Source organism: Aquarana catesbeiana, linkage group LG03 (genome assembly GCF_042186555.1).
Source record: "Aquarana catesbeiana isolate 2022-GZ linkage group LG03, ASM4218655v1, whole genome shotgun sequence".
Taxonomy (NCBI): domain Eukaryota; kingdom Metazoa; phylum Chordata; class Amphibia; order Anura; family Ranidae; genus Aquarana; species Aquarana catesbeiana.
This window is the reverse complement of record NC_133326.1, coordinates 723,160,003-723,177,320: the sequence shown is the minus strand read 5'-3', so window position 1 is coordinate 723,177,320 and position 17,318 is coordinate 723,160,003. Positions and strand designations below refer to the sequence as shown.

Genomic DNA, 17,318 nt, shown 5'->3' with positions numbered 1-17,318 from the left:
AGCACGGGAGTCATCTTTACATACATGCACTGTCCTGTCACCATTTGAGGAGGCCATGAGGATGGTGAGCAGTGACAGTGCATGCATCAGTGACACTGTCCCTCTTGTCCACCTGTTGGAGCACACGCTGCATGGAATAATGGACAGGGCACTTAAGGCAGAACAGAGGGAAGAAATGGAGGACTTCCTTACCTCTCAAGGCCCCCATTATCCAGACAGTGTTCCTGAGTGCCCGCCAATCACACAGGAAGAGGACAAGGAGGAGGAGGAGGAGGAGGACTGTGTCAGTATGGAGGTGGAGCCTGGCACTCAGCATCAGCAGCAGTCCTCAAGGGATCATTTACAGTTCGAAAAAACCCATGGACTTGTATGTGGCTGGGAGGAGGTGGCTGCGGATCATGTCGTCCTTAGTGACCCAGAGGACTCTGGACCAAATGCCTCAGCAAACCTACCCTGCATGGCCTCCCTGATCCTGCAAAGCCTGTGGAAGGATCCTTGTATTCGTGGTATCAAGGGGAGGGATCATTACTGGCTGGCACCCCTCCTTGATCCACGTTACAAGGGTAGGGTTGCGGACCTTATCTTACCGTCGCAGAGGGAGCAGAGGATGAAACATCTTTGGGAGGCCTTGCAGAAAGGTTTGTGCAACGCGTTTCCAGAGCCTGGGAGGTTACAATTTCCTGGTCCTCTTAGACAACGTGTTTCTGAGGCTTCGGTCAGTCACAGAAGGAGCAGTGGAGAAGGTGGCCATCTGACTGATGCGTCCAGACAATTTTTTAGTCCGCAGCCCCAAGGTCTGATCGGTTCCAGCAACCATCGCCAGCGTCTGATTCACATGGTGCAGGATTACCTAGGGGCAAGATCAGACTTGGACACCTTTCCCACCGAAAAACCTCTGGGTTACTGGGTCTTGAGGATGGATCACTGGCCAGAGCTTGCAAAGTATGCAATTGAACTACTGGCCTGTCTTGCATCCAGCGTTCTTTAAGAACGTACATTCAGTGCTGCTGGGGGCTTTGTAACCAATCACAGGGTGCGCCTGTCCACCGAATTGGTCGATCGACTGACCTTCATAAAAATGAATCAGTCTTGGATCACCAGCTACCAAGCACCTGATGCTTATGTAACCGATTGATTTTTTTTTTATTGTGAGATTCCTTCAAGACTGCCTATGCTGATGCTGAGTGAGTATCCTGTTATGCTGAGTGACAATCCTCTTCCTCCTCAATTTTCATGTTGATAGCTTGTAAGAACATTTTTGGTTCTGGGCACCGCCACCAGTGGCCAAGGACCAATTTTTCTGCCCCTGTTTAACAGGGGTGTGTAATTACAATTTTTGATGCAATACTTTGCAGCAGGGCTCAATCCTGAGATCCAACTAGAGTATCTGTGAGGGATTGCAGTGTTGTGGCACCAGCACCAGTGCCCAAGGCCCAATTTTTCAGCCCCTGTTTAACAGGGGGGTGTAATTACAATTTTCTATGCAATACTTTGCAGCAGGGCTCATTCCTGTGCTCCAACTATAGCATCTGTGAGGGGTTGCAGTGTTGTGGCACCAGTGCCTAAGGCCCAATTTTTCTGCCCCTGTTCAACAGGGACATGTAATTACAATTTTTGATCTAATATTTCACAGCAGGGCCCGTTCCAGCGCCAACCAAGAGTAAATGTGAGGACTTACAGTGTTGTGGCACCAGCACCACCACCACCAACACCAAAGGCCCAATTTTTCTACCACTGTTCAACAATGGCATGTAATTACCATTCTTGATCTAATATTTCACAGCAGGGCCCATTCCTGCGCTCACCAAGAGTAACTGTGAGGGCTAAGGCCCTCACCAACACCTAAGGCCCCAATTTCTGCTGAGTATATAGGGCAGGCCCCTACTTTCAAACATCCAACTTACAAACGACTCCTACTTGCAAACGGAAGGAGACAACAGGAAGTGAGATGAAATCTACCCCTAGGAAGGGAAATTCTCTCCTGTAAAAGTTAATATGGGAAAAACGTGTCTCCTCTCCACTGATGCTTTATCACCAATCCTTGTTTCAATATAAAAAACAAATTTTCTAAAAACATTTGTCATTGGGACAGAAAGTGAGGTAAAATCTTCTGAAGAGGTGCACAGACAGCAAAACAAATGTCACAGGGGTGAAAACCCTTCCCTATGTTTTCCAAAAAGCTTAAAAATAGATTTTTGGCTGGAGCTACACTTATAAAATGTACCAGTTCAAAATTACAAACAGATTCTACTTAACAACAAACCTACAGTCCCTGTCTTGTTTGCACCACCTGAGTGTATACTGCTGTTCAGAGTATATAGGGCCTGGTGGCCCCACGCCTTTCCTTTTTTTAATATGGGTGCGGGGATCCCCTTAATATCCATAGGGCCCAAAGGGCCTGGTAATGGACTGGGGGGTACCCATGCCGTTTGTCTCACTGATTTTCATCCATATTGCCAGGACCCGACATTACATTAAAGCCGCAAGCCGTTTTAAATGACTTTTTTTCCTTTAAAAAAGACATTTTGTGCAGGGACTGTTCTAAGCACGGGAAACACGCGCCACTTTACAGGCATACTATAGACACCCCCCAAGTACGATATTTAAAGGAATATTTCACTTTTTTTTCACTTTAGGTACCATTAAAATCACTGCTCCTGAAAAAACGGACGTTTTTAAGACTTTTTTTTGCATGTCCCCTGGGGCAGGACCCGGGTCGCCAAACTCTTTTTAGGACAATAATTTGCATATTAGCTTTTAAAATTAGCACTTTTGATTTCAAACGTTCAAGCCCAATAGACTTTAATGGGGTTCTAAAGTTCGCGCAAACTTTCGGTCCGTTCGCAGGTTCTGGTGCGAACCGAACCGGGGGGTGTTCGGCTTATCCCTAACCACCTGCAAATGACAGGCTTGTGAGAAACGTTAATACTGAAACTCACAATTAGAGATAAGGGTTCAAGTTTGTAGCAATGCAGGTTTTGCCCCAAACTCTAGCTGTTTTCAGTTAACAGGTCAACTAAATTACTTGTTCACCCACCCACTGCAGTGAACCTCCTGATTCACAAGGAAGGTGTTCATTAGCAGCAGTATTACTACTGCCACTAATAAATGACAGCTTCCCTTTCAGGTCTGTGGTTTCCAGGACACTGTGGCTGTCAGGGGTTAAGCAACCAATGGAGCATCCCTGCCCCCATTCATATGAATGTAGATAGTTGGACTGGGGATGTTAGCAGATGTCATTGACCAAATATCACCACGTGGTCATATTTGCTCAGTGATGTCAGCAAGCATCCTCAACGTCAATGTTTCCATTCAGCTAAATAGGGATGCATCATTGGTTGCTAGGACACTGGGGGTCACCAGCATCCAAGAACCACTATGCTGTCATTGAAGCTTTGCTGTCATTCCCGGTAAGAGGATCAGTGGGAAAAAAATCATTGTGGGACATTTACTTTGTGGGATTTTCTTTTGGACATTATTTTTGGGCATGATAGGACATTATTTTTTAGACATCTTGGTGCATAATTTTTTTTTGGACATTTTTTTGGACATTTGGACACTATAGGATATTATTTTTGGACATTAAGGGAAATTAACTTTTAGACATCATAGACATAATTTTTTGTACATCTTGGGACATTATTTTTTGAAAACATGGGACATTATTTTTTTGGACATAGTGGGACATTGCTTTTTGGACATTGCAGGATATTATTTTTGGAAATCACGGGATATTAATTTTTGGACATTGTGGGACAATATTTTTTAGACTTTGTAAGACAATATTTTTTGGACATACTGTAGTAGGACAAGTAGTAGACATACAGTAGTAGGACATGTAGTAGACATACGGTAATAGGACATGTAGTAGACATACGGTAGTAGGACATGTAGTAGACATACAGTAGTAGGACATGTAGTAGACATACAATAGTAGGACATGTAGTAGACATACGGTAGTAGGACATGTAGCAGACATACAGTAGTAGGACATGTAGTAGACATATGGTAGTAGTGTATGAACCAGAATCTACGCTCTCATTTGGCTATATCATGATAATGAAATAACATGATGTGATATGTACATATACAGTTATAGTGGAAAATTATTATATAATAGATGTGATATAAATATAGATATATACAGTTATAGTAGAAGATTACGGATTTGTATGCAGGGAACGAGCACACAGATGATCCGGCATGAATATAAAATGTCTTTACATGAGATAAGAATTCTGAAGGATTATTATACCGGCTGATACAAGCAGGATTATTCACTATCCTCTCTGTCTGCAGAGATTCCGGCTGCCAAGAATACACAGCACCGGGTGATACTGATCCTGGGGATCCTCCTAATATTGGTCTTCATTACTCTGGTCACCATCACAACTTTCCTGTTCATTTCCTGTGAGTATCTCTATTATATTGGGGTTTGGATTTGGCATCTGAACTTCGATTAAGTTCATGAACTTACCTCTCAATCAGAACCTGGGATGTCCAGCTCATCACTATCAGGAAAAAAGTCTATAAAAGGCAAATATAAAAAAAATGTAAATCTGTAAATAGCGTTAAAAAAATGTTGAGTGAGAAATTGGCTATTTTTTGCCCTTTTTAACTTCAAGAGACCGTTGGCCTCTCACTCCTGGGTTAAGCCCCATTCTGTTTTTTTCTAATCTTTCGAGATGGTCTTTTCAACCAATTGGAGAACCTCCCCTCTATGTCTCTCTACATCCCTATATCTTCCTATTTATATTTCACCTACAAGGCAGTAATCCTTGCACCCATCACTTCTTTCAGTCGTGTCTCCGAACATTTGTCCTTATTTCGCAAAGAACCATTTCTGATTTCAGAAAGGGACAAGGTGGTGCTGAGGCCTAGGACTTCTTGTTTTGCCTAATGTAGTGCCAATGTTGCGTTGCCATTACTGCCTATGTTTGCTTGATCAGTGCAGGGACCCCCTTACAAGGAAGGAAAAAATATTTTTAAATAAAAGATTTAAATATTTTTTTTTTTTTAATTCAGAAATAAAAAAAAATAAGTGTAAAAAGAGTGCATACCTACCACAACCAGACAACCTCTAGTTTATAACAGCAACATTCCAGATACAGACTGCCTCTGGTCATTTGCTTATTGAAGGAACATTTGAGGAAGAGTGAGTTTCTTATGGTCATAGTATTCTACCTAAGAGGTTTTCTGCCTCTGTATTCAGTACTGGTTGCCCTTCCCACAGGGGGCAGACTTTTAAATATTTGCCTAGGGCTAAAGTGACTACTACCTTCCTGCGCAGAACCTCTGACTGTTAATTTAGACCTGTCTGACAATTAAAAAAAAAAAGAAGGATTGCTTAAATTTAATGGCAGCTATGGCAATCAGGACTAATATGTGAAGTTTTGCTGCACACTATATTACTGCACAAGTACGTGGTGTCATATTGTAAACAAAGGACTGCTTTGCTTGTTTCAACAACAAGTGTACCGTCTGCAGATCCAAAGTAAAACCAAAAAAATAAAAAAATAAGACCAAGAAACTGTTTTGCATTGTTTCCACACATTTTAGGCCTGAAGATTACACAAACCCCCCTGATATATCTTATGAAAGCAGACACCCTAGAGAATAAAATAGTGGTAGCTCCAATTTTTTATGTCACATGATATTACTGCAAATTTCAGTAAAAAAAACACACTAAAGTGAATCTTAGGGTAAACAAACGCAATAAATGTGTGCGTTTACATTCGTACGTGTGTATATGTGGGGGCTCAAAATGTTTTGGGGGGGATTTTATGTGCTTTGGTTTAACCTTATTTTTTTGCTTAACTTTTTTATTTTTGTCATCACATAGGGGACAAAAAGTGCCCTATGTGATAATTTTTAGGTGACAGGTTTCTTATTAATCTTTTAGACCCCAACGTGTCTCCTCTGGGTTCCACTGAATTATTATTATTTTACAAGATTTATATAGTGCATTACAATAAAAAAAAGACACAATACAGTTAAAATACAATAAAATACAAGATGGTTGAGAGGGCCCTGCTCAGAAGAGATTTCAATATAAATCAAATAGGGTTGGGCAAGTGATACAAAAGGTTGTAAGACCTTGGGGCGATCCCCCTAACTCCCTCCCCCCGCGGGAGACAGATTGGAATGCATCGATCCCCCCACACCACGGGAGACCGGTTGGTGGCGATCAGAGGCCTTCTTACCTTAGGAAGGAGGCAGATCAGGCAGACATGGATCCAGACTGCAGCTCCTCGCTCCGGGGCCATTGCTTCTCCTTCAGGCCGAACAGGAAATTAGTCCTGACTGAGACCAGTTCCTAAGACTCCCTAGCCAATCGAGTCTCAGGAACTGCTTCATGATTGGTTGGGAGGAGAATCAGGAAGGCAATAGTGAATATTAATTTTCTATTGTCACTAATGTGAGCCCACCCTTTTTTTAAGCCAATTAGAGCCTCAGGCTTAAAACCCCAGTGAAATCCATGCATCCGGAACCCCGCATGCAGATTAGGGGGACCAAACGTATGGATTGGGGGTGGCGCCCATGCGCCCCCTATGGACGGGCCGCCACTGCCTGGCAGCAATATTGAAGAACTCAAAGATATAAAGTGTAAGTCTCCATGAATAAATTCCTGACTTATCGTAATATACAGCAGCAGTTTAATTAATTGAGAAAGGCTCCGCCTTTGAGCTCCAGTTTATGACTTTGACTAACTATTGGCAGACATTTGTGAACACATCCAAGAACTACACAGGCACCAAAAATGTAATTACTGTGTCATCTCTGAGCTGGAATCTTAGTTAGTCCAAGACATAGTCCAAGACATAGATGGTGATCCTGGAGGATGTCTGAACGAAGATGGCTCTGTCCTTCTGAAGCTAATGATGGCATTATCAGGGGAAGTATTGTGTTATCTGTGAGAGGTCATAAATACCTGGAGGGGTTACACTGACAAATTAGTAGAATGGTGCACCTACCATGAAAATATACACAATATACAGTATATATGACAAGTCAGCTTCATAATTCCAAAAAGATTAAATGTGATTCAGTGGGGCCTTATAATGACCACTGTGAAGATCGATAACACCCAGACCATGTCTGTGCAATCTGGGGACCATATTTTTATTTTTTTTCTAAACTGTATTTGTTGATGCGAGTTCTCCAACATTGAAGAACCTTATCTCAACATTGAAGAACCTTATCTGCCATTGTTTTCTATTTCCTCCTCAGATAAAAGTGTTGGTGAGGAAATGTCACAGATGAGGAATGGTGAGTGTATAATGGTCTCTATGGTCATGTCACAATGCATTTCATGGGTTCCATATATTCCACTTCCTCAGGATCTGTGAAACACTTGGAGGGGTCTCAGGGATTATCCCTTTAACATAAAAGAGGATACCATTCTATTAGCCCTCGTCTATTTTCCCACAATAGTGGGTGATCCTTAGGGCGGACAGAGGCTATATAGCTGCATATCACAAGCTTCCTAATCCAAAAACTGTCCTGTAGAATGTGTTACCTGGGTAAGGCAAGGGCACGGCATAAGTCAGTGATGGGAACCTTGGCACCCCAGATGTTTTGGAACTACATTTCCCATGATGCTCAACTACACTGAAGAGTGCATGAGCATCATGGGAAATGTAGTTCCAAAACATATGGGGTGCCAAGGTTCACCATCACTGGCATAAGGGATGAGATCCACCCTGCTACTGTCATCTAGGATCTTGAAGTCATCTAATGTGCCTATAACAAAGGAGGTATCTATTCTGGGGTGGGAAAGCAAACGTTATACTGTGAAACAAGTGATTTTTTTATTGCTTATACATTGTGGATTCTGTAAATTGGCCAGGCGTGGCTCTCATGCGCTGTACTTTAAACATTTTTGTGAATACTTTGGATCATTTTATCAGCAGTTACCTGTATATTATCAGGCACCTGAAGTTTTCTTTAATGTTCTGTGGGTGTATTGGAGTGTAGATCCACAGTAATCTGAGACGAGCCACCAATGTTATCATTACAGATTCTCTTTCCAGCGATGTTCAGAGCATTCGGGGAGCTGTGAGGAACCTGGAAAAAGTCCAGACAGCAAGCAGTAAGTTTATCTTATTTCAATCACTGGAACACTTACCCATCAAACCACCTTTCACCACAGTGTGCAAACAGCATCTAGATATCACAAAGCCTCTCTCTGTCTCTTTGCAGAACAATGTATCCAGATATCAAACAAATTAGGTGAATTTTAATAACAAAAAAACTGACATTACAGGTCCATGACATGATGGGTACTCGTCTGTCCTCTGCAGTGGGTGGTTCGTAAGTCCTGACATCATGGGTCTGTAACATTACAGTTCCTTTTCTGTCATCAGCAGTGGGGGGTCCTAACCTCATGGGTCCTCTTCTGTCCTCAGCAGTGGGTGGATTCTGACCTCAGGGGTCCTCTTCTGTCTTCAGCAGTGGGTGGGTCCTGACACCATGGGTCTGTGACATGATAGGGTCCTCTTCTGTCCTCAAAAGTAGGTGGAGCCTGACCTCGTGGGTTCTCTTGTGTCATCAGCAGTGGGTGGGTTCTGACCTCATGGGTCCTCATTTGTCCTCAGGAGATGGTGGGATCTGACGTTATGGGTACATGACATGATGGGTCCTCTTCTGTCCTCAGCAGTGGGTGGGTCCTGACCTCGTGGGTTCTCTTCTATCTTTAGCAGTGGTTGGGTCCTGACCTCATTGGTACTCTTTAGGGATGAGCTTCGTGTTCGAGTCTAACCCATGTTCGACTCGAACATCGTCTGTTCGACCGTTCGTCGAATTGCAAACGATATGGACCGTTCGTGCCAAATTCGTGTGGCGCGTCACGGCCCATAATTCACTGCGGCATCGCAGTGCATTGCTGGCTGATGATTGGCCAAGCATGCACTATGACCCACATGCTTGGCCAATCACAGCGCCGTCGGTAGAGAGAGCTGTATTTGGCCAAAGCCTCCATGGCCCCTTCCTGTGCTTTGTCCTCGGAACCAGCGGTGCTCCGTAGCCGTTTAAGGGGCTACGCAAGTATGCAGGCCAAAAGATGCCATGCGGTGCTTGAGCTGGTGTGCTTGGGGGACAGGAGCCACACTGGGGCAGAGGTTCTTTTAGCTCTGCAGGGGCAGGTTCAGAGGTGGTTGACGCCACGCCAACTTAAGGCAGGAATGGTGGTTTGCGACAATGGCACCAACCTCCTCTCTGCCCTCCGACAGGGACAAATGACCCATGTGCCCTGTTTGGCTCACGTCCTTAACTTGGTGGTGCAGCGGTTCTTGGGCAGGTACCCGGGCTTACAGGATGTCCTGAGGCAGGCCAGGAAAGTCTGTGTGCATTTCCGCAGGTCATATAATGCCAGTGCTCGGCTGGCAGACCTCCAAAAGGAGTTTAACCTGCCCAAGAACCGCCTGATCTGTGACATGCCCACCAGGTGGAACTCAACGTTGGCCATGCTGCAGCGGCTGCACATGCAGCAGAGGGCCATCAATGAGTACCTGTGCGACTATGGCACCAGGACAGGGTCAGGGGAGCTTTTTTTTTTTCCCCAGGCCAGTGGGCCATGATCAGGGATGCATGCACTGTCCTGTCACCATTTGAGGAGGCCACGAGGATGGTGAGCAGTGACAGTGCATGCATCAGTGACACTGTCCCCCTTGTCCACCTGTTGGAGCACACGCTGCGTGGAATAATGGACAGGGCACTTGAGGCAGAACAGAGGCAGGAAGAGGAGGACTTCCTTAGCTCTCAAGGCCCCCTTTATCCAGACAGTGTTCCTGCGTGCCTGCCAATCACACAGGAAGAGGACGAGGAGGAGGAGGAGAATTGTGTCAGTATGGAGGTGGAGCCTGGCACTCAGCATCAGCAGCAGTCTTTAAGGGATCAGTCCCAAGAAACAAAAGGAACTTTACGTGGCTGGGAGGAGGTGGCTGCGGACCATGTCGTCCTTAGTGACCCAGAGGACTCCGGACCGAATGCCTCAGCAAACCTACGCTGGATGGCCTCCCTGATCCTGCAAAGCCTGCGTAAGGATCCTCGTATTCGTGGTATCAAGGAGAAGGACCAATACTGGCTGGCAACGCTCCTTGATCCACGTTACAAGGGTAAGGTTGCGGACCTTATCTTGCCGTCGCAGAAAAGCAGAGGATGAAACATCTTTGGGAGGCCTTGCAGTAAAGGTCTGTGCAACGCGTTCCCAGACACTGGGAGGTTACAAACTCCTGTTTCTGGACAACGTGTTGCTGGGGCTTCAGTCAGTCAAAGAAGGAGCTGTGGAGAAGGTGGCCGTCTGACCGATGCGTTCAGGCAATTTTTTAGTCCGCAGCCCCAAGGTATGATCGGTTCCAGCAACCATCGCCAGCGTCTGTTTTACATGGTGCAGGAATACCTTTCCCACCAAAAATCCTCTGGGTTACTGGGTCTTGAGGATGGATCACTGGCCAGAGCTTGCACAGTATGCAATTGAGCTACTGGCCTGTCCTGCATCCAGCGTTCTTTCGGAACGCATATTCAGTGCTGCTATTGGCTTTGTAACCGATCACAGGGTGCGTCTGTCCACCGACTCGGTCGATCGACTGACCTTCATAAAAATGAATCAGTCTTGGATCACCACCAGATACCAAGCACCTGATGCTGATGTAACCGAATAATTTTTTTTGGAAATGTCAGATCCGTTCAAAGACTGCCTATGCTGATGCTGAGTGACTATCCTGTTATGCTGAGTAATTATCCTCTTCCTCCTCAATGATCATGCTGATAGCTTGTATGGACAATTTTGGTTCTGGGCGCCGCCACCAGTGCCTAAGGCCAAATTTTTCAGCCCCTGTTTAACAGGGGCATGTAATTACAATTTTTGATGCAATACTTTGCAGCAGGGCTCGTGCCTGCGTTCCAACTAGAGTATCTGTGAGGGGTTCCAGTGTTGTGGCACCAGCACCAGTGCCTAAGGCCCAATTTTTCAGCCCCTGTTTAACAGGGGCGTGTAATTACAATTTTTGATGAAATACTTTGCAGCAGGGCTCGTTCCTGCATTCCAACTAGAGTATCTGTGAGGGGTTGCAGTGTTATGGCACCAGCACCAGTGCCTAAGGCCCAATTTTTCAGCCCCTGTTCAACAGGGGCATGTAATTACTATTCTTGATCTAATATTTCACAGCAGGGCCCGTTTCTGCGCCCACCAAGAGCGAGTGAGGACTTACAGTGTTGTGGCACCAGCACCACCACCACCAAAGGCCCAATTTTTCTGCCCCTGTTCAACAGGGGCATGTCATTACAATTCTTGATCTAATATTTCACAGCAGGGCCCTGTGAGGGCTTACAGTGTTGTGGCCACAACAACACCTAAGGCCCAAATTACTGCTGAGTATATAGGGCAGGCCCCTACTTTCAAACATCCAACTTACAAACGACTCCTACTTGCAAACGGAAGGAGACAACAGGAAATGAGATGAAATCTACCCCTAGGAAGGGAAATCCTCTCCTGTAAGAGTTAATATGGGAAAAACATTTCTCCTTTTCACTGATGCTTTATCACCAATCCTTGTTTCACAAAAAAACCCAAATTTTCAAAAAACATTTGTCATTGGGACAAAAAGTGAGGTGAAATCTTCTGAAGAGGAGCACAGACAGCAAAACAAATGTCACAGGGGTGATAACCCTTCCCTATGTTTTCCAAAAAGCTTAAAATAGATTTTTTGGCTGGAGCTAAACACGTTAAAAATGTACAAGTACAGTTCAAAATTACAAACAGATTCTACTTAACAACAAACCTACAGTCCCTGTCTTGTTTGCACCGCCTGTATACTGCTGTTCAGAGTACAGAGCCTGTATACTGCTGTTTCCTTTTTTAATTTGGGTGCGGGGTTCCCCTTAAAATCCATACAAGACCCAGAGAGCCTGGTAATGGACTGGGGGGTACCCATGCCGTTTGTCTCACTGATTTTCATCCATATTGCCAGGACCTGACATTACATTAAAGCCGCAAGCAGTTTTAAATGACTTTTTTCCTTTAAAAATGACATTTTGTGCAGGGACTGTTCTAAGCACGGGAAACACGCGTCACTTCACAGGCATACTATAGACACCCCCCAGGTACGATATTTAAAGGAATATTTCACTTTTTTTTTTTTTACTTTAAGCATCATTAAAATCACTGCTCCCGAAAAACGTCCATTTTTAAAAGTTTTTTTTGCATTGATACATGTCCCCTGAGGCAGGACCGGGTCCCCAAACCCTTTTTAGGACAATACCATGTAAATTAGCCTTTAAAATGAGCACTATTGATTTCGAACATTCGAGTCCCATAGACGTCAATGTGGTTATAACGTTCGTGCAAATTTTCGGTCGTTTGCAGGTTCTGGTGTGAACCGAACCGGAGGGGTGTTCGGCTCATCCCTAATCCTCTTCTGTCCTCAGCAGTGTGGTGGTGGTGGGGGGGGTAATCCTTATATGATGGGTCTGTGACATGATGGGTCCTCTTCTGTCCTCACCAGTGGGTGGGTCCTGACCTTGTGGGTCCTCTTCTATCTTCAGCAGTGGGTGGGTCCTGACCTCATTGGTCCTTATCTGTCCTCAGCAGTGTGGTGGGGGGTCCTTATTTGATGGGTCTGCGACATGATGGGTCCTCTTCTGTCCCTACCAGTGGGTGGGTCCTGACCTCATAGGTTCTCTTCTGTCCTCAAAAGTGGGTGGTTCCTGACCTCATGGGTTACCTTCTGTCCTCAGCAGTAGGTGGGTCCTGATGTCACAGATCCATGACATGATGGATCCTCTTTTGTCCCTACCAGTGGGTGGGTCCTGACCTCATAGGTTCTCTTCTGTCCTCAAAAGTGGGTGGTTCCTGACCTCATGGGTTATCTTCTGTCCTCAGCAGTGGGTGGGTCCTGACCTCATGGGTCCTGACCTCTTTTGTTCTCAGGAGATGGTGGGACCTGACACTATGGGTCGAAGACATGATGAATCCTCTTCTGTCCTCAGCAGTGGGTGGGTCCTGACCCATTGGTCCTCCTCTGTCCTCAGCAGTGTGGTGAGGGGGTCCTTATATAATGGGTCTGCGACATGATGGATCCTCTTCTGTCCCTACCAGTGGGTGGTTCCTGACCTCATGGGTTATCTTCTGTCCTCAGCAGTAGGTGGGTCCTGATGTCACATGACATGATGGACCCTCTTCTATCCTCAGAAGTGGGTGGGTCCTGACTCCTGACATCATGATTCCTATTCTGTCCTCAGCAGTGGGTGGGTTCATTACATGGTGGGTCCTCTTCTGTCCTTAGCAGTGGCTGGGCCCTGACCTCATAGGTTCTCTTTTGTCCTTAGCAGTGGGTGAGTCCTAACCTTATGTGTTCTCTTCTGTCCTCAGCAGTGAGTAGGTTCTGATCTTATGGTTCCTCTTTTGTCCTCAGCAGAGAGTGGGTTTTAACCTCATGGTTCCTCTTCATTCCTCAGCAGTGGGTAGATCCTAACATGGTTTCTCTTCTGTCCTCATACTGGGTGAATCTTGAATTCTGCAGAGAGCAGACCTTATAATGACAAGGTGTTGCTCTCAGCAGCATGCTCCTGTGAACCCATGAATGGCATACTCACGGGTGGTAGGTCTTTGACACCCTGAGTTCACAGGAAGTGGGTTAAGCGACACTGGACATCAATCATTCAATCTGGGAAAACTGTTGAACTATAATTACTGCAAGGGACAGATCCAGAGACTCTTTTTATTTTATTTTATTTTTGGTATTAAACTAGAGTTGGGCTTGAAATCAGACCTTGTATCAAATAGGATTTCTACTGCCTGGTCCACCATGTTCCATGGTGATCATAAATGGTAACAGTCCTGAAACATTGTATTACGTGTAGAAACCACTTCTCCAGAATCTCAATATGGTCACATGACTAAATGCCTAGGATCAAAGTTCAGACTGGTGGATTTTTCTCTTTAGCAGAAACCATGTGAACCCAGAAGAGATGGGCAAGGTAGTGGGTGTGTCGAGTAAGAGAGGTCTATAATGATAAACCTGATTATACTAATTGATGTTGGTTTTCCTCTCTTTCTCGGATTCCGACGTGAAGTATAATTTAACATATGAAGTCATGGGTAATTATGTGCTGCTCAATGTACTGCACATTAGTTAGATACAATGTACTATTATTATTATTATTATTATACAGGATTTATATAGCCACCAGCAATAGAAAAATCACAAGCCTTGATATAATCTGTAAGGATGAGCTGAACAGCCTCCGGTTCGGTTCCCACCAGAACTTGCGAACAGGCAAAAAATTCAGACAAGCACACAAACACCATTAAAGTCTATGGGACACGAACGTGAAAAATCAAAAGTGCTCATTCTAAAGGCTTATATGCAAGTTATTGCCATAAAAAGTGTTTGGGGACCTGGGTCCTGCCCCAGGGGACATGGATCAATGCAAAAAAAGTTTTAAAAACTGCCTTTTTTTCGGGAGCAGTGATTTTTTTAATGCTTAAAGTGAAACAATAAAAATGGGGGTGTCTATAGTATGCCTATAAAGTGTTGCAGTTTTCCTGTCTTTAGAACAGTACCACAGCAAAATTACATTTCTAAAGGAAAAAAATGTAATTTAAAACTGATCGCGGCTGTAATGTATTGTCAGGTTTCGGCAATATAGGTAAAACTCATTGAAAAGTCCAAAGCACCCTCCCCATGTTGAGGGCATGTGGCCTGGTGTGGTTAAGGAGGGGGGGCGCTCTCTCGCCCCCCCCTCTTTTCCTGCGGCCTGACAGGTTGCGTGCTTGGATAAGGGTCTGGTATGGATTTTGGGGGGGACCCCTACGCCATTTTTTTTTTAAATTTTGGTGCAGGGTTCCCCTTAAAATCCATATCAGAACTGAAGGGTCTGGTATGGATTTTAGGGGGACCCCTACGCCATTAAAAAAAAAAAATGGCGCAAGGTTCCCCTTAATATCCATACCAGAACTGAAGGGGCTGGTATGGATTTTGGCAGGACCCCCACGCAATTTTTTTTAAAAATTTTGGTTCGGGGTTCCCCTTTCTATTAATACCAGACCCAACGGGCCTGGTAATGGATTGGGGGGGGACCCATGCCATTTTTTTCTATTGAGTTTTAATGAAACCCGACAATACATTACAGCGCCGATCAGTTTTAAATGACAATTTTTCCTTTAGAAATGTCATTTTGCTGTGGTACTGATCTAAACACGGGAAAAATGTGTCACTTTACAGGCATACTATAGACACCCCCAGGCACAATATTTAAAGGAATATTTCATTTTTATTGTTTCACTTTAAGCATTAAAAAAAATCACTGCTCTCGAAAAAAACGTCCGTTTTTAAAACTTTTTTTTGCATTGATAAATGTCCCCTGGGGCAGGACCCAGGTCCCCAAACACTTTTTATGACAATAACTTGCATATAAGCCTTTAAAATTAGCACTTTTGATTAGTCATGTTCGTGTCTCATAGACTTTAACGGTGTTCCGCGGCTTTCGAATTTGCCGTGAACACAGCATAATGTTCGCCGTTCTGCGAACATGCGAACACCCAACATACGTTGGGTGTTCGCATGTTCGACTTGAACATCGGGTTTCCTAATAATCAGAGAATTGTCATCCAAATGGCACGTAGGTTAGGGATGCAGATCATGTCTGACTATCCGTGGAGTGATCTGCATTCCTAACTTACCTGCCATTTGGATGACACTTCTCTGATTATATCAAGGCTTGTGATTTTTCTATTGCTGGTGAGTTTGAACCCCTAGGGGAGAGTGACCCACGTAGTGAAGATCTTGGTGTACGGTGCACGCTTGTTTATTATCACCTTATGCCATTCAAATGTTTCTCATATGTTTTAACATATAAATGCCGGTCAATGCCGGTCAAGGTATGGATTGACAGGAGCGCTGCTGTAGTATTGGAGGGCGCATTTTTCAATGCTTCTGGATGGACTGGATACTATTAGTTTATTATGTTTTATATGTTATTTTAGTGGCTGCTTTTTTATGTTAACGATCATTTTGATTGATTGTTGGTTATTTGCCTGTTTTAACTCAATAGTAACAGAGCGCTGAGTTGGTGTAAGTAGGTCCATAGATACATTCAGTTCATTACTAGGATTTATATAGCGCCAACAGTTTGCGCAGTGATTTACAACATGAGGGCAGACAGAACAATTACAATACAATTCAATACAGGAGGAATCAGAGGGTCCTGCTCATTAGAGCTTACAATCTAGGAGGGAGGGTCAAGTGATACAAAAAAGTAATAACTGTGGGGGATGAACAGATGGAGAAAATAAAAGTACAATTGTTAGGTGTGGGCAGGATAGGCTTCTCTATAGAGAAGGGTTTTCAGGGATTGTCTAAAAGCAAACAGAGTAAGAGATAATTGGACAGATTGGAGTAGGGAGTTCCATAGGATGGGAGAGGTTCTGGAAAAGTCTTGGAGACGAGCACATGGGAGGAGGTGATGGGGGAGCTAGAGAGCAGGAGGTCTTGGGAGGAATGAAGAGAATGATTAGGAGAGTAGGCTAGTGAAGTACCTGGGGGCAGAGTTGTGGATGGCTTTGTAAGTCGTTGTTAGTATTTTAAATTGAATTTGTTGGGTGAGCGGGAGTCAGTGGAGGGATTGACAGAGAGGAGTAGCAAACACAGAGTGGTTGGTAGGTTAGATAAGCCTGGCAGCAGCATTCATAATGGACTGAAGGGGGGATAGCCTATGTAAAGGTAAGGCAATGAGAAGGGATTTGCAGGAGTTGAGGCGAGAGATGACCAGGGAGGGATATAGGAGCTTAGTGGTGTCATTGGTTAGAAAGGGACATATTTTGGAGATGTTGCTGAGGTTGAAACAGCAAGCTTTGGTCAGTGATTGGATGTGGGGGCCTAAAGGATTCACCTAGAACTTTGGCATGGGGGGGTGGGTTTATAGCTGCTGTGCCATTGATCTTGACAGAGAGATCAGGGGAAGGGGCACATGGGAGAGGAAAAATGATGAGCTCGGCTTTGAATAGAGTGAGTTTGAGGAAGTAGTTTGGCATTCAGGCTGATATGTATGTTAGTAAATTAGTGATACATGATGAGGGAGTGAGCTGAAGGGTAGAGAGATACACTTTTGTGTCGTTGGCATGGAGATGGTATTGGAAGCCATGGGAGGCTATCAGCTGACCCAGGGAGGAGGTGTAGATCAAGAATAGGAGAAGTCCAAGAACAGAACCTTTGGGGACCCCAACAGAGAAAGGGAAGAGGAGAGGAGGAAGTCAAATTGTAAGTAACACTGAAAGTGCGGATGGATAAGTAGGAAGAGAACCTGTGAAGAGTACAGTC

The 17,318-nt window shown here is 44.6% G+C and overlaps 1 protein-coding gene across 1 annotated transcript in view; it reads left to right on the top strand.

The window, feature by feature from the left end:
- Positions 1-17,318, top strand: part of LOC141134938 (C-type lectin domain family 10 member A-like) — a 129,493-nt gene that overhangs the window by 91,191 nt on the left and 20,984 nt on the right. The window contains exons 3-5 of the mRNA XM_073624371.1: positions 4,300-4,410; positions 7,231-7,269; positions 8,021-8,092. Of these exons, the coding sequence (XP_073480472.1) occupies positions 4,300-4,410; positions 7,231-7,269; positions 8,021-8,092 (222 nt within the window). The remainder of the gene's footprint in view (positions 1-4,299; positions 4,411-7,230; positions 7,270-8,020; positions 8,093-17,318) is intronic.